General features: G+C 39.6%; 1 protein-coding gene across 2 annotated transcripts in view; it reads left to right on the top strand.

The window, feature by feature from the left end:
* Positions 1-18228, top strand: part of PRDM5 (PR/SET domain 5) — a 206545-nt gene that overhangs the window by 76804 nt on the left and 111513 nt on the right. For both annotated transcript variants that reach the window (XM_004265091.3, XM_004265090.4), the window contains exons 4-5: positions 15330-15504; positions 17910-18084. In XM_004265091.3, the coding sequence (XP_004265139.1) occupies positions 15330-15504; positions 17910-18084 (350 nt within the window). The remainder of the gene's footprint in view (positions 1-15329; positions 15505-17909; positions 18085-18228) is intronic.

The raw sequence follows: 18228 nt of genomic DNA, 5'->3' as shown, positions 1-18228 counted from the left end.
CATTGAACTGATAAAGTATTCAAAAGAAGGTGTACCATTTCTCTTACAATTTATGTGTCTTTCAATTGATGTAAGCTGCACAACCAAGTTACACTGTATTCAGCTAAGTATGTTAAATTCAAGTTTTTGAGGAAATTGGCTCACAAAGCCTTAGGAGAAATGTTACCTTAGAACCGAATCTAATCTTCAATAACTGTGTCTTAGTCCTCTTTGGAAATCTCACATGATTCAAAAAAGACAGGTTGGGGAAAGGAGAAAGGACGACTGCTTACTGGGTTGTAGGCCACTGTCTGTGGTGCTTCATTGCATCAAGAAGGAGCAGAGTCCAGTGGAGGAGGAGTTCTGAGCTTGAGTATGGCCTTTCCTTTCACTTGGAACTTTGTTTAACAGGAGTCTAGAAAGTAATTAAATGTATCATTATCATGACTGATTTATGTCAAAACTATACACACTTTTTATTACAGGGTCATCCTTCAGTATCCGTGGGAGATTGGTTCCAGGACCCTTATATATACTGAAATCTGTGGGTGCTCAAATCCCTTATGTATAAAATGGTGTAGTATAGTCAGCTCTGTGTATCCTCAGGTGCAGAACCCATGGATGTGGGATACGGAGGGCCTACTGTACTTAATTAAATGGGTAATCAATTGACTAATGTGTCTGTGATTTCTTAAGTTGGTATTTAGTGAACATTTTTATTAAATTCACCTCAGTGCGCAGAGATTAAAGCAGCATTTCCTGGTTTCTTTTCCTGTGGTTAAGTAAGTCCTTTGAGATATAGTTGTGTACACTTTATGGTGGTTTACACATCTGTCTGTTCTATTAGTTTTTCAGACAGGAGACAGGAACAAAAAGGCACATGGTCATTCTTGCTGAGAATTTACCCTACTTTTCTTCAAGCAATAGCATGTATAGCCAGCTCGGCTTTTGAGAGCTTTCCCTTTGTGACTTAATTCTGTGCCCACTTCTAGACTTTGGAATGTAGTGTGCTTATATGTAGCTTTTATTTTTCTACTTTTTCAGATTTAAAATGCTTATTATCAAGCATTTATATGCTTCTGTTAAACTTCTATAAATATATACTGCTTTGTTTCAATTCAGTAGGACCAATATCATGTTGTACATAAGGGAGATTCATAATAATCCCTTGAAATACTTTGCACCTTGCTGTCAGGTAACACATATGTTAATACTCTCTTGACATCATCTAAAACCCATAGGAAACCCCACGATATTTTTACCTCTAGAAAGTCAATCAGTAAGTGAAAACAAAACAAATGAAAACAGATTATCCATGCTTATGAAATGAGATTTCAAACTGTGCGACTTTGGCCCATTATAAAAATTTGTAGAATTTTTGCATCAGCATTATTTCATTTAATTCCAACAGTTCCCCCCAAAAGTAGTAGTATTATACCCATTCTGTAGATGAAAAAGCTGAGCTCAAGTTTATAAAGCCTAGAAGTGGTAGAGCAGAGCTTTCTGACCCCGTTAGTCGGACATGCCATTTTGGTATCCAGGTTCTCCCAGAGAGAGAGGGACGCTGAGCCCAATTTTTATCTAGAAGACTCAGAGGAATACATGTACATTTTAAAGCAGTGATGAATATATACTTCAAATAGTATTTCTTTTTGTTCACCGTGCTGTACATTATATCCCTAAGACTTATTTCGTAACTGGAAGTTCATACCTTTTGACCACCTTTACCCATTTAGTCATTAAATACATTTTTAATAAATGAAATTGCAGAGATGTTTACAATTGACCTATTGCCAAAATTAGTGAAATATGTAACTGTGAGACTTACAGGAGAAATCACAGGCAAAAGTTATTTGGGTACACTTGATTTGGGGGTTCAGTAGTCAGGAGTATGCTTCTATAAAAGAATATAAGTAGCCTGTTTTAATGTGTGTAAATACTTGAAAATTAAAAAGATGTTCTAAGAAGATACATTTTTCATTTATTTTGGTGAATGTTAAGAAAAGTGATAAAAATAATACTTACAGATTCTGCAACTTCTGACATCAAACATGCACACCTACTTACAGCCGCACCTCTTCTCTCTCCTTTCTCCCACACAGAGAAGGGTCCCTCCTCTTTCCTAAGAGCAGGCCTTCCACCCGTGTATCTCCTCCTGGTGGACACTTACAATGTAGGTTATCCCTTTTCTCCGTTTGATATTTACCCTCTCACACTCAACAGGATTCTTTTCATTGGTTTTAAACATCAAGTTTCTCTTTCTATTCAAAGTCTTTCCCTCTTGATTCCATATTCCTTTCCAGCAGGGACCCTTTCTCCTTCCCTGAGTTGTCCATATGCTCCATTTTTCTCACCACCAGTGCCCACACTGACCAGGCTTCTTCCTCCCTCAGCCTTCCAGTTGTTCTCTCTCAGGTCACCACTGCTCTCCAGGTCACTAAGCCACTCAAGGCTTTTTGCTAGATCTTTGCAGCAGCATTAGGTGTTGCTGACAAGTGCCTCCGTCCTGAAACATCTCTTCCTTTGGCTTCTCCGAATCCACCTACCATCCTAGCCAGCCTTTTTCTTTCTTTCTTTCTTTTTTTTTTTGCACCTTATACTTTTTGCCAGCTATTAAATGTCTGAGTCCCTTCCATTGCTTCGCACATGCATTTTCCCTTTGCTGGGTTCTTCTTATTTGTGTCCTTGGAATCCAAGCTAAGTTATCACATTACCAGGAAGCCGTCCCTTAATGCTGGAGGAGGTGAGCTTTCTCCGCTACATGCTCCAGTAGCACCGTGTCCCTCTCTGCTCTCAAACTTATCAAGTCATTTTCCATTTCTCTGGTGGTTGATTCATGGCAGACTCCACTCCCAGTCTGTAAGCTCTTTGAAGGTAGGCACTGTATCTGTTTTATTTCACTACATTATACTTAGTCCTTGCATAGTTCTTGGTACGTAAAGTGCTCAAAAAATTCTTTTTTCAAATGAATTACTTATCTCTATCAGAAGTTTCATTTTAGTTAAAATAAGAACTCATATCTAGGTTAATATGTTTTCTTTCACCAGAAGGTATTTCAAATGTACTTTAGTTTTGCATATAGATTCTATTGTAACAGTATAACAAACATCTTAAATTTTAAGTTTGATTTTATTAGCTAGGGTTCTCCAGGGAAACAATGAATAGGATGTATGTGTGTGTATGTGTGTATATATACATAAAGAGATTCCTTATAAGGAACTGGCTTACGTGATTGTGGAGGCTGACAAGTCCCAAGAGCTGCAGGATGAGTCAGCAAGCTGGAGACCTAGTTCCGGTCTAAGTCTGAAGGTCTGAGAACCAGGATAATCAGTGGTGTAGTTCAAGTCTGAAGGCCCTTAGGCTTGAGACACAGGAAGAGCCGATGTTTCAGCTTGAGTCCAAAGTCGGGAAAAAGCCAATGTCCCACTTTGAAGGCAGTCAGGCAGAAGGAAATTGCTTTTACTCCCTGACAGGTCAGCCTTTATTCTGTTCAAGCCTTCAACTGATTAGATGAGGCCCACCCACGCTGTGCAGGGCAGTCTGCTTTACTCAGTCTACTGACTCACATGTTAAGGTCATCCAGCAACACTCACACTGACACACCCAGAATAATGTTTGACCACATATCTGGAAACCCTGTGGTCCAGCCAAGTTGACACATGAACTATACCATCACATTGATCAAATTTAAAAATATCTTACAGTTTTCTACTTTCAGTCTTTTTTCTGTCACGTCAGCCTCTTGTGGTTGCCTTGTAATTTTCCTCAAATGCTGTAATTCACAGGGCATGTTTAATCTATGCCTAACTTTTCAGTACTTCCATGTGTTGAAGCTGCTTTTTCTGTCTAGTTTTCTGCAACTTTTCTGTAATGCCCAATGTTCTAGCTAGGTTTGTTCTTTTCATAGGGCAAATATACCCTCTGTGATGCTGTGACTTTGCTGATGTCGTTCTCCCTACTTTAATAAACCCATTTTCTCATGATCTTATCTTGTGCAAAACCCATCCAGCTTGTGAATTTCAACCACTGTTGTGAAATTACCTCCCAAAATTCTACAGCTGCTACTCTCTGTGCAACTGTCTTGACCCTGTTTGCACTTTATTGTAATTTAACCATTTTGTTCTGTTTCCACTGAGAGCATTTCAAGTGCTTCAGGACAGGAACAGATATGGGTATTCTTGTGAATGTGAGTATTCTGCAGTACTGTGCACATTATGTGCTACAATAAATGTGTTGAATGAATATTCAGTTTCTTTAACAGGTGTTTGAATTAACTCTAGGTATGTTGAGTGGGGTGTGCTTGGCCTGACTCTGGTCTTCTTTCTAGGGAGCACATCTGCTTGTCTAATTTGTTCCCTTATTTCCAGTTGGTTGAAGTATTCCCAAGTGTTGGCTAACATTTGAATTCTTAAGAATTTGTTAGGGTTGGGAAATGGATTCTAGAACTCTTTTTGTAGTGAGTTTCACTTCCCTGAATGACATTCTTGCTTTTACTGTCTTATTAATTCAAAAGGAAATTGCATTTGTTTCCCTCTTACTTAGTTCAATTCAGCGGATCCTTGGTTGACACCCTTCCGTGAGCAAGGTGTTGCATCAGTATTGAGATTCATACAAAGAGGAATATACTAGAGTGCCTGCCCTCAGGGAGCTGGGAGTCTTTGGGGAAGGGAGGAGACAGGAGAAGGGAGTGTGCTTAGCTAAGGCTTATGCAGTTTAGAATGATGACTGTTTGGTGAATGATAATTTATATATAATACAGGTAAATAGACCCTTCCCCGTGCACTTTACAGCCCATTTGGGGCTACAGCTAAATAAATACAGATCAAGGGTAAATACTTTGAGAGGACCAGCCAGATGGTTAGGGAGGAACGTTTGGGGGACCTATAGCTCTGGCTTGCTTATATAATAATTTGGGTGAGACCCTGTTTTCTGATGTGATATGGACCAGTAGTTGGTCAATTAATAGAAAAAGAATTATCATAGAATTGATATTTCAACCATTGCATTTTAACTTGTTTTAGAAATATACATTTATTTGCCAAGTTTTTGATCTGTGACCAAATTCTTTTTGATTCTGCATTTAGGTTCTCTCACTAGAGTTTGCTACCGTATTTTTTTTCATAACCAGTATTAGTATCCAGTTTTACTAAAAGACACAAAGGTAAGGCTTTAAAAAAGCTGTCAAATTACACAAAGCAAAGCAATTATAAAAGGTGGGAGGAAATCATAAAAATAGAAGGATTCTACCCTCAGGTTGCTTTGCAAGTCTTTCCAAAACCTTCAGTTGATCTTCTTAGAAACTACTGAATTTTTTCTGACTCATATATTTTTGCTTTATGTAGTGTTTAGCTAAGTTACATAATTACAGTAACTTGTACCAGTGGCATAAACCGGTGTGGGAACAAACACAGCTGACCCTTGGGACTCAAGCAAGCAAGTCAAGTGATGAGGACAGGAGTGTGCAGGCAAACCAGGGAGCAGGCTGCTGACTGAGAGTATGTGGCCTTGGCCGTCATTCGGCAGATTTTAGGATATGTCAGGTAAATCTGGGAATCAGTTAATTGAAGGTCAGTTAAAAGCATTTCCAGGGCTTCCCTGGTGGCGCAGTGGTTGAGAATCCGCCTGCTGATGCAGGGGACACGGGTTCGTGCCCCGGTCTGGGAAGATCCCACGTGCTGCGGAGCGGCTGGGCCCGTGAGCCATGGCCGCTGAGCCTGCGCGTCCGGAGCCTGTGCTCCGCAACGGGAGAGGCCACAACAGTGGGAGGCCCGCGTACTGCAAAAAAAAAAAAAAAAAAAAAAAAAAAAAAAAAAATCATTTCCAATATAAAATAGAGCAAAAAAGGGAATGAAATGTTGCCATTTGCAGTAACATGGGTGGACTTGGAGGGCATTATGCTAAGTGAAATAAGTCAGGCAGAGAAAGACAGACACTGCATGTTATCACTTATACGTGGAATTGAAAAAAAATACAACAAACCAGTGAATATAACAAAAAAGAAGCAGACTCAACAGATAAACCACAAACCTGGTGGTTACCGGTGGGGAGAGAAGGGGAGGGATGGGGGATTAGGAAGTATAAACTGTTGGGTGTAAGATTGGCTCCAGGATGTATTGTACAACATGGGAAATATAGCCAATATTTTATAATAACTGTAAATGGAAAGTAACCTTTAAACATTGTATATAAAAAATAGAGCAACCGTACTGTAGGAACACAATATGCCTTCTAATCCCTTGTATATAAAATAGCTACCCTATTCTCCATAGCATTATCTTATTCTAGAATTTTTTGGCCTGTCATTATTGGTAACTTACCTTTAAATAAAGTAGCTGAGGTATAGTAGTTTTTTTTTTTTTCTGTGAAGAGCCAGTTTCTTAGGATCACATCACTTCTTTTCTATATAGCAAATTTTTCTTTTTATTCTTCTCATTTTTTCTCTTGACTTTTTTCTCTATGATGTCAGATTTGTTTCTTATGATGCTTCAGACATTACTATCTTTGCTTGAACTCCTCAAAGAGAGATACGTATATGTGTTAGTGATTTGTAATTGATATTCTTTGCTTATAGATTTGACTTTTTGTTTCATATAGTATCCCGTTCCTAGGAATCATATTGAATTTTTTTCTTGCTATGTGGCTAATTATGAGTTGTGATTAGAAAAGAGACAATGTTATTTGCATTTGTCTTCATTTTTCTTACAGGAACTTGAATGCACTTTAAACATGAAATTAGCTTATCCTGCACTCTTCACTGTTTTAAATACTGTTTTCCTTGATTGCGAGATGTTTTCTTCTTACTCTCAAAATAATTTTTAAAAATGTTATTTTGCTTAAATTATTGTATCAGTTCACTTTTGCCAAGAAGACTGCTCTAACAAACAACCTTAAACTCTTAGTGGTTTATAGCAGTGAAGATTTATTTCTTGTGCACACAAGTATGGGCTGCTGGAAGCTGCGATTCTGTCCACAGCTCCATTCCACTTGATGTCTGAAGGAACAGCCCTTATCAGGGACATGCATTTTCCTGACAGAGGGGAAAGAGCGGTGACCCAAACATGTGATGGCTCTGAAAGCTTTCCCTTGGACATGGTTCACTTTGCTTCTAATCACATCTCATGGGTCAGTGCAAGTCACCTGGTCAAACCTGATACAGCATGCCCCCCACCTGCTGCACTCTGAGCCACATGGCTGCTTACCACCGTCCTCCTACTGGGAGGGGAGTGGTGGATAAACTGGAGTGCTATGATCTGTCATAGTTATGTCTCATTTTAAGGATTTTGGGTTTTATTGTTAGTTCAAAATTAATAGATACAGTCGGTGAACTTTGCTGCGGAAATGATTTTTTTTTCCTGATTGTTTTAGTTTTGTGTATGGAGCTCTATAGACGTGATGTTGAGACTGATTCAGGATTTTAGTAAGGAGAAGTTAAGTGACAGCGTATTAAATACGGAATTTTCACTATTTCATTATATTTTCTTTTCTCCACCTTCGTCACTTGTCTCCTACTTCTATTGATTATTGAGTAGAAGTCCAAACTTCCCCCGCCCCACACGGGTATAGATTGTTTGAATTTGTAAGACCAAGCATTGTTTTGAAGATACTTCCTTTTGTGCTGATTACCCATTAGTCGTCTTAGCTAGATAATCTGGATTTTCGCAGCTTACTACCTTTTCAGTACAGTGAATTGGGCCTTTGCCAATTTAAAAATCGTGGTTTTTCTTACATAGTCCACATGTGGACAGCAGTCTGCCAAAAAAATAAACAAATACCAAGTTAAGTTACAGACAGATGCAGCTGAAATACCAAGTCACCCATGGCCTCTTCTGGAGTTATGTTTATTTGCACACAGTGAGGATTAGTATTTCTTTGCAAAACAAGAGACAGTTACTTTTGCTGTTTAGAAATAGCAGAACTGAACCTCAAATGCATGAGTTCAGGAAATCTATCCTAGTGAGGTGTGGTACTTCAGAAGGGACAATGGGCAAATTGTCAGAGAAAGTTGAGGTTTATACATAATGTCGGATGTCGAAGGGAGATAGGAAATTTAGTTACATCTCCTAGATATCCAGGAGTAAATGTTTTGAAATAGTGGTAGAATCAGAAAGGATGAGACTGGAAGGCATGTTTAGTTTATTTGGTCCTAACTGTGGTCACAGTACAGAAGCAGTCACATTGACAAAATCTTACCAAGTGGTGGCTTACATTATCTGATGTAATTTCCAAGGAGGGGCCCTCTGACCTCACAAGGTTGTATATTCCAGCTTTTCCTTGACAGCCCAGTTAAATGGGTCTCTCCATTCCATTCCTTCCGGTGGAGTGAGGCCCGAGAGGAAAAGCCGTGATCACATTAGCACATAGGCGTACTTTTCCCTTCATATTCATTAACTCGGTTCTCATGAAGATGAGTTTATTTCACTTGTGCTTGAATCCAGCTCTGGAAGGAATGAGAGAATAAAGTTCACCTCAGTCATTTTCCAGACATAATAGGAGACTTGCCTAAGGGGAAAGAGCCCAAGAGTGAAAGCCAAAGCTGTCTTTTGACGGGGTATTATTTTTTTCTGCTTTATGGTTGAGGAAGTTGAGGCCCACAGGGATAAGGGAGATGCCCGCATAGCCGGAGAGTGGCAGAATAGGATCAGTTCCTAGATCCCACTATCCTCGGCCTCCTCCCTAGGCCTGGGTTCTTGCTCTGGAGCGGGGGCTGGGATTCCTTTGCCCACGGACTGATTCCTGTGGTGGAACTTCCCTGTCAGTGTGCTCAGGTACCCTGGTAAGCGAAGAATAGGTTCCTAGTGTGGTATGAGATATTGGTATTGATGATAGTATTTTTTTTTTTTTGCGGTACTCGGGCCTTTCACTGTTGTGGCCTCTCCTGTTGCGGAGCGCAGGCTCTGGACGCGCAGGCCCAGCGGCCACGGCTCACGGGCCCAGCCGCTCCGCGGCATGTGGGATCCTCCCGGACCGGGGCACGAACCCGCGCCCCCCGCATCGGCAGGCAGACTCTCAACCACTGCGCCACCAGGGAAGCCCTGATGACAGTATTTTTATTTACACTAAGTTAACACATTCAGAATTCATGACAGTTGAATACGTCTGTTCGTAGGGCTATTCTCCTATAATTTCTGAATTCAGAAATGATTCTTTCAGTGCATACAAACTTCGGTGGAGCCCCCTGCCTCAAGAGAATGCTCTGTAGTGGCCGTACCACATGGCACTACCTCTGACTTTCCTGTTGAATCATCCCAGTCAGATTATTGCTTTTTTCTGGATTTGTTTGTCTTCATTACATAAGTTTGTTTCGGAAACTCTGACACTCAGAATTCTCAGAGACGTTTTTGTGTGTGTAAATTTGCATGTAAATCTGAATTCCATAATATGTGATGTTATCACAGTGATGACTAATAAAATCCAAGCCACCACTATTTTTTTCAGCTTTCCTAAGAAACATCAGAATTCTATGCTTTTGTTATCAGAATGCATTGGCTGTCCAGAGGAAGAGCTTTGCAAGTAGTTTATTATCTAAAATAAATTTTTTTCCATTGGGGATTTTGAATGACTCTTACTTTGCAGACTTGTCGAAGAATAGAAATTAACTTTAGGGAATTCCCTGGCGGTCCAGTGGTTGGGACTGTGCGCTTTCACTGCCGAGGGCCTGGGTTCGATCCCTGGTCTGGGAGCTAGGATCCCGCAGGCTGAGCGGTATGGCCACAAAAGAAAAGAAAGAAAGAAAGAATAGTAATTAGCTTTAAAACGGCTGAATTGACTAATACTCTTAGGCCCCTGAGTGAAGGACCACATGAAAATACATTTATACATACAGAGAAGATACATGTTTAAAGCAAAAATGTGTAGTTGGTGTTTTAGTTTGAATCCTTAGGAAGAATTATTATTAAATGGAGTAACATCTGTGAACTCTTGAGGGAAAACTTCATCACCTTGTTCTCCTCCTTGACCCTTCTCCTCCTCCCACACTCCATATACAGTCTGTCAGGAAATGCTGTCAGCTTCTTTTCAGATCATACTCAGAATCTGATTACTTCTCACCATCGCCACCGTTTCCCTGCCATAATCCTCCCATGTCACCCCTGTCCGTGACCTGGACTACTGTAATAGCCTCCCACCAAAAGTAAATGAAGGCAGATATCACTGAACTTTTTACTAGCAAGTGCTTTTCTTCTGTAGACACAAGCATATTAGTGTTCTCTTTTACTATGCATATTTGTAACATATTGAGCAACTCTTATGAGTATAGCTTGTGCTGTGGGGATACATGGCAATTCTTGTTCACTTCCTTGAGGAAACCATCTTTGTTTAGGGAGACAAGAGGAACACATGAATGTCGTTGATCACATGAATTAAATGATGAAAACCACAGAAATAAATTACAGGTAAGTGTCCAGTTGAAGAACTCCTGGAACCTACATGAATTTAGTAGATTAGAAAAGGTTTCATGGAGGGTGAACGTGAGCTGTGGCTCAGACGCTGTTGAGAAGTCGTAGCCGGGAGGCCAGGTGGCATCTTTGCAGTTGTACTGAGGAGGAATGAGTTCAGTGTTTTCTGAGAGGAGGTGTTCCAGTTGGACTGAAGAACAGAAGGCAGGTTAACTTGAAGGATAGTTGGGGATGAAAGGATGAAGTGTGGGTTTAGATTACCAATTGGTAAGCCATTGGAGCCGTATTTGGGACAGGACTGGTACCACATATTGAGAATTCTGAGCTGTTGGATACTGTGGGGGGAGCAGCAAATATTATTGTCAGGAAATCTTTTTTTTTTTTGGCTGCACCACGTGCCCTGTGGGATCTTAGTTCCCCAACCAGGGTTTGAACCCGTGCCCCCTGCAGTGGAAGCACGGAGTTTTAACCACTGGACGCCAGAGAAGTCCCAGGAAATCTGTTTGTTTGTTTGTTTTTATTTATTTGTTTGTTTTGGTTGCATTGGGTCTTTGTTGCTGCACACAGGCTTTTTCTAGTTGTGGTGAGTGGGGACCACTCTTTGTTGCAGGCTTCTCATTGCAGTGGCCTCCCCCGCCGCGGAGCACAGACTCTAGGCGCCACAGGCTTCAGTAGTTGTGGTGCACGGGCTCAGTTGCTCCGCGGCATGTGGGATCCTCCCAGACCAGGAACCCGTGTCCCCTGCACTGACAGGCGGATTCCCAACCACTGCGCCACCAGGGAAGTCCCAGGAAATCTTAAGGAGAGCTTAGAGTGTGCTTTGGAGAGCATGATGGGTGTAGCTAGAGTGACTCACTGTCCTGGCCTGCCCAGGACTCTCTCAGTTTCAGCACTGAAAACCGCATGTCATGGAAACCCCTCAGGGAAAGTAGATGGTTGGTCACTTAAGGTATAGTATAGATCAGACGAGCAATTGGTACCTGAGGTCCAAACCAGAGTAAAACATTAGCACGTTAGCAAGTGAACAGAGCATGACAATCAGAAATCCAGAGCAGTTCAGAGCTCTGGTAGGCAGGCCGTGGAGTTGAATTATATGTTGGCTGACACCATTTCAGCCAAATGAAATTGAGCATCGTCATAGCAACTTAGCTTATGTGACAGTCTAATGGACACAAATTTTGAAAAATAAATATTTTAATCACTGACTTTCAAGTTTTGTTTAATAGTAATACTAATAATGATAGCAATACTTATCATTAATGAATACTTAACTTGTGCCAGGCACCTTGCTAGATTTTACAAATATTCTCACCTTTAATCCTCACAACCAGCCTATGAGATAGGCAGCATTATTTTCTCCATTTTATAGATGAGGAAACTGGTGGTTTGAGAGATGAAGCTGTTTGCTCAGTTCCACAGCTCATTAGTCATAGAAGGAGACTTGAACCGTGGCCATCCCAAAGCTCTTAGTTACTATTTAGTACCAATTCCTGGTGTCAAGGAACCCGGTTTGTTTATTATTTACTTTTTCCTTTTACTACAAAAGTAATACTTGTTAACTCTAGAAAAATTGAAACATGTGGGCTAGCAGGAGACTATGCAAAATACAGTTTCCTCTGTTTAGAAACAAAGTCTGTTGACACCTTTGTTCATATCTTTTTTTTGGGGGGCACATTGATATATGTTTTTTTCTATACAAATGGCATTTGATAAATCTTTTAAAGCCAATTGTTAGACATTTATTCTTTTTCAACTTATTTTGTTGGATGTTTAGGCTGTTGTAACTTTTTGATATTACAGACAGCTTATAGTAGACATAATTAGCTGAAGACGTTATACAAATAAAATAAAGCAAAATGAAACAAGACTGAAGAACACAAAAAATTCATAATGATGGACAATAATGCAGGAGATGCATAACAGTTGTAAAATCGCTCTCTCTGTTGTATCCGGATCACCAATACAGGGAAAACCAGTGACTAAGGAATATTTGCTTCTGAACACACCATGATGTTGAACAGCTTTCTTTCAATTAAAGTTGAATTTTCAGCGAAGTCACCTAGAGCTCATGACAGGAACCATAAGCAGGACCCCAGCCCCCAGGCAAAGTCCCAGGCAGGCGCTTAATCCCTAAAATGTAAATGCAAGGAGTGACTCTGCTAGGAGGAACTGTGTTCAGGGGAATAAGCCACAAACCCAGTGACCAGAAACCATAGCTGAAATAAAGAGAAGTAAATTTAAGGATCAGAATATTAAAACAGTTATCAAAGCTGGAGGTCATGGCCAGCCTGATGACCACTGGGAGTTGATGCTCAGTCCCGTAGTGTTAGGTCAACGCTGTTTAAATCCTTCTTGCCAAAGGGCCGGAGATTGGGCCTGGGATGAACCTACAGGTGGGGAAAATCACCCCAGAGAGTTTGAGAGCGCTCCAGGGATTAGAAATCTGGTAGGTTCTAACAATCAGAGGTTTTGAAGAAGGAGAATAATATAATGAAAGGTTGTTGAGTGATTAAATCAGTAAGGAAGCAATTTAACAGGATACTTCTTACAATAATTTTATTGTGGTGGCAAATGAAAAGGAAGAGGCTCTTGGTCTGGGTAGTGGTAGGAATTATATGTAGAGAGATATCTAGATATCTATCTGCATTAAATAAATAGATTGGAGCAATACCTGTCATGACATTCCTCTTATCACATGTTTGGCATACAGATAGAACATGTACTTGATCCTTGGAGCTTGTAATGCAGCCATTACTTTTGTTAAATTGAAGTTTTAACTGGTATGTTAAAATTTTCTTTTATTACAGAACCCCTAAATAGGCATGTTGTGTCTTACGATTGCTGTTTAAGTTAATGCTATCATGTTTTACAATTAAAAATGATTATCTTCTCTTGGTGCTATGAAGGTCATTCATTATAAAATGAATGACTAATATGCTGGAAAGACATTTCAGTTAACTTTCTTGGATATTGATCAGATAACCACTAAGGTTTATGATTATTTTCTGAAATCTTCATTAGGTGAGCCCTTTGTTGCTTTGGTGACTCTTTTAGCAAGTAGTTTCCAAAACCTGGAAAGTGCCGCTTCTGAGTTAATTGAAAAAGAAATCTTTCTTTTGCTGAGTGTCCACATTAGTTTTTGTTTGTTTTTGTTGCATTAAAAGTAACAGTTGTATAGAAGTTAACTGTGTTCTTAATTAGAAATAACTTTCTGTGTTTCTGGAGGTATGAAATTCATGAACTTCCAAGAATGCTGTAAAATATTACAGGAACTTCATTTAATCAACTGCAGCTAATGGTTAATGTGCTTCATTGCTTTGAACTTCTGAGTCAGTCCTCCCTTACACAGTATTTGATAAATGTGATCATAATTTCTGCCTCATCCATGGAATTTTCTAATATTTATTGTTTTTAAAATTGCATTTTTAAATTGCAAAGTAATCTTTGTTGTAAGAAGAAACTAAAACAGTATTCAATATAGACTCCTACTTCTCCCAGCCTCAAAATGATAACTTCATAACAGTTTGATGCATATTTTCCAGTTGTTCATGGGGTTCTGCTTGTATATCCATACATATATATACACGCATACATTCATTACAGATTTCTCCTCCTCCTCTGTCTCCCCCTCCCTCACCTAGGTGCTATGGTATTGCCAGAGGAGAGGAGGCTTTGTTCTGTGTTCTTCGCTTTATTGGATTTCACTCCTGGGTGGAGCTTATTGTCCTTCTTCTTTCCCTCACTTGCCCACCGCAATTCAGGTTATGCTTTGCTTCTCTTTATCCTCAGCAGCCAAGCTAGGAGCCCTCCCAGAACAAATCCTCAGCTGTGTAAAAGACATCAATTCAGGGTGTTTCTCCTGGGGACTGCCGGCTAAGCAGCCCCAATTCTGGCTTCCCTGGTAATTGGCCCCAGGCCTAGAGGGGCTTTTTTTTTTTTTCCTTCGGTATGCGGGCCTCTCACTGTTGTGGCCTCTCCCGTTGCGGAGCACAGGCTCCGGACGCGCAGGCTCAGTGGCCATGGCTCACGGGCCCAGCCGCTCCGCGGCATGTGGGATCTTCCTGGACCGGGGCACGAACCCGTGTCCCCTGCATCGGCAGGCGGACTCTCAATCACTGCGCCACCAGGGAAGCCCCAGAGGGGCTTTTTGTATCGTTGGTTCCAAGTATGAAGTTTCTCTGGGGTTTCCTTGGGTTATTCTTTGCTGCATTCCTCTTCTCAGTCTGTTATGGGTTGAGATTTCTTCTGCGTTAGCAACCCTGGCTAATTTCTTCTTCTAGAATTTTCTAAAAAATGGTGGTATGTTAAGGGTGGAACTTGCTTTCTTCTTTCTTCTGTCATTTTAGTGGGATTTAGGTACATGTGATGACCCAGTCAATGTTTTGAACCTCCCAGGTACCTAGTGTTTTTTCTATTCCCGGTCCAGCTTCTTGGAAATTCTTTCAGGGTTCATTTGCAGTTCTTCTGGTTTGTGTTATAACTTGAAAGTTTTCTTCTTTCAGTTTTGCATTTTATATTAATCATAATTAAGTCATTGATATCTCATTGCTCTCTGTTTGGGTTCAGAAATGACACCATTACTTAACAAATTTATTTTCTACTGCATTTATGGACCTCCACAAGGTGTTACTGCATAAAGCCAATTAATGATGCAAAATTTAACTTTTAGAAATTTAAATAATTATCCTTATTTCATTTGGTAGGTATAAATATCAGTATCTTTAATATATATTTGTAGTTTATTTGCCAGGTGACTAAATATTGTCAGTTTCCTTTTTCAGTGTTCAGATCAAGTGGAGATATAAAAAACGGAGCAGTAACTTTTCATGAGCCCATGATACTCAGTGTATCTTAAAAATGATTTTCTTAGTTACTATCAAAAATGAATGATTTAGCTTTTTTTATTATTGAGATATATTGGTCATATAACAACACATATTTTTAATTTTGTCTCAGGAAGGAGAAAACATTTTCTATTTGGCAATTGAAGATATAGAAACAGATACAGAGCTTCTGATTGGCTACCTGGATAGTGACATGGAGGCCGATGAAGAAGAACAGCAAATTATGACAATGATCAAAGAAGAGGAAGGTAAAAATTCTAAAGGACAATCAACAGCTGGCAGAAAAGGTATTACCTCTAATTGATGGTCCGAGAGAATGAAAATTGTAGGAGAAATAAAGTTTGAACTGTGCTTGATTATAATTGCAATATAATAGGGTGTTCTCAAAATAAAGTTAGTTGTTGTCAGAACTCTCGGAGGATATTCAGTTGTGTGCCTCTCTTCCAGCAGGAAGGGAATGATGGGCTGGGGTGGGTGATGGACGTGCCCTGTAGGACTGCCAAGGTCAGCGGCAGCTCCCAGCTTTCACTGCTCTCACTGGTGGGTAGCCAGTAAGGAGGATTTTTGTACTCCAGCCCCGAGTCTGCCATTCATGCATGTTATAACCAGGCAAGTCACTAACTCTGAGACTTTACTTTCTCATCTGCACATGGGGAAAGGTGAGTGCAGGGGTCCTGCTGGGCCCTGTGGGATTATTCCTGGGCTTCACTCTTAAGATCCTTTGAGAATCTGGAGCATCTGGAGATCTTTCTTTGTTCTGATCATAGAGGCCTACAGCATTGCTGGGTTGTTCTAGTAGGGTAACCAAAAATGTATGATGACCATAGGTAGACTTGCTTAAATCAGCCCTGCAATCTAGGAGATAGATGTCACTTGTTTGTCATCTGCCAGGGAATAATCAATTGTTATTAGGGCTTGTTTCTGTTTTGTTGTGTTTTACTCCTGATGGGCTTTGAGGGAAATTTGAATGGTGTTAAGGGTGTTCACATTTTGTAAAGGGTTGATACTTACTATAGAGAATTTTTCCATTTTGCTTAACAAAGCCACTTCAGAAGTGACACTGGTTTCTTTAGTCACTGTGGTATTAATGTCTTTTTTATGAATTTTCTATTCTAACTGTATGTCATTGGCTGAAAAAGTATGAGTATTCCCAGTATTGCCAGATTATGCTTCTGTTTCTTTATTTTATTTGGAGTATTTAAAAGGAAGATGAGGACAGGCTATCTGTTTTGTCTTTCCAAATATGCATTATGCTGTTTGGAATGTCAGATTTGGGGTGATGGGAATTATTTCTGTACTATTCTGTGTTTTCTTTATTTTTGTATTTATTTTCAGCGTTGCCCCCAGGGTACGGTATTACTGTGTCCACTATTTTACCTTAAAAATAAGTCTCCTACTTATTACTACCCTGATTTTTCTTTATTTAGTTAACAAAATATCAATTTCTATTACTTTGGTAAGAAGAATCAACAGAAACACAGATTCTTAGAACATATGTTCTAAGAATGCTTATATTGCTTATATTGTTGATATTGTTGATATTTTCAGTTTAGAATTCAGTTTTGTTTATAAAATCAAAATATAAAACCCAAAAAACAAACAAACAAAACCCCCCCAAAACAGAAGCAAAACCAACCAAACAGTGATCAAAAGAAACAAAGAATCCACTCAAATGTCAAACAATGGAGAGTTTGGTTAAATAAGTAAATTATGGTACCTTAAGTTTAAAAAAAATTTGACTTGAGAAAATATTAAATGGAAAAAAGAGCAATACATGAAATTGCATAAAAAGTATGATCATAAAGGTTCTTAGACTGCACATGAAATATGAATGCACAAAAGACAACTCAGGCATGGAAATAGATTACAGCAGTTGTCTCTTCATGGTGGGGTTATTGGTGATTTTTATTCTCTTCATATTTTCTGCATTTTATCTAAATCTAACCTTGGGACTTCCCTGGTGGTCCAGTGGTTAAGACTTCTCCTTGCAGCACAGGGGGTGCGGGTTCAATCCCTGGTTGGGGAGCTAAGATCCCATCTGCTTCACAGCCAAAAAACTAAAACGTGAAACAGAAGCAATATGGTAACAAATTCAATAAAGACTTTAAAAATGGTCCACATCCAAAAAAAATCTTAAAAAAATTAATCTTATTTGATAACCAGAAAACATATGTAATTTAAGAAGCACACTTTGAAAAATTTGGGTAGAGCCATGAGAGTCCATGTAGGACTGACAGCCAGAGAGACAGTGGAGCCTCACTCCGCCTCCTGTAATGAGTGCTGTTTTTATGACCTTGGCCTTTTTTCATATATATGTGAGATTCCCCTTGGTAATTCAACATAGTTCCCCTTGGTTGAGTTTTTCTCTTTTTGCAGCTAAAAGTGAACTCAGGATAACCCGTTTCAGGGAAGACTTTGCCGTTGCAATTCAACATTTGTTATAACTCTTTGATGTGAAAAGTTAATGTTACAGGGTGAATTAAAAATTGATTTTGATTTGTATTAATTTGGTGAAACACAAGTTAAATGATTTAAAAAATAATGTATTCTAGTAACACTTCCTATTATTTTTCATGGGCAACCTATTCATACTCATAGAGATAATAAAAATTTACTAATCTGGTACCATTAAGCACCATTAATTTTGATTTTAAAATGAGGGCAAAACTGAGCAGTTCTTGGCTCTTCGCAGGTCGCTTTGGCTGTAAAGAGGACTATGCCTGTCCCCAGTGTGAATCGAGTTTTACCAGTGAGGAAATTCTTGCTGAGCATCTTCAGACATTGCACCAGAAACCCACAGAGGAGAAAGAATTTAAGTGCAAGAGCTGTGGGAAGAAATTCCCAGTTAAACAGGCTTTGCAAAGACAGTGCGTACATTCAAGAGTATATCTAAAATTATAAGCTGACACGTTGTTTAACTGTTTCATTCCGTTTGTCTTATAGTTTCTAACCTGTGTGCGTGTGTGATGGTGTGTGTGTAGAAATTAAGCATTCTCTATTGTCACTGTCAT

This window comes from Orcinus orca, chromosome 4, assembly GCF_937001465.1.
Source record: "Orcinus orca chromosome 4, mOrcOrc1.1, whole genome shotgun sequence".
Classification (NCBI taxonomy): domain Eukaryota; kingdom Metazoa; phylum Chordata; class Mammalia; order Artiodactyla; family Delphinidae; genus Orcinus; species Orcinus orca.
Note: the sequence above shows the minus strand (reverse complement) of the source record. Positions and strands in the feature narration are given on the sequence as shown.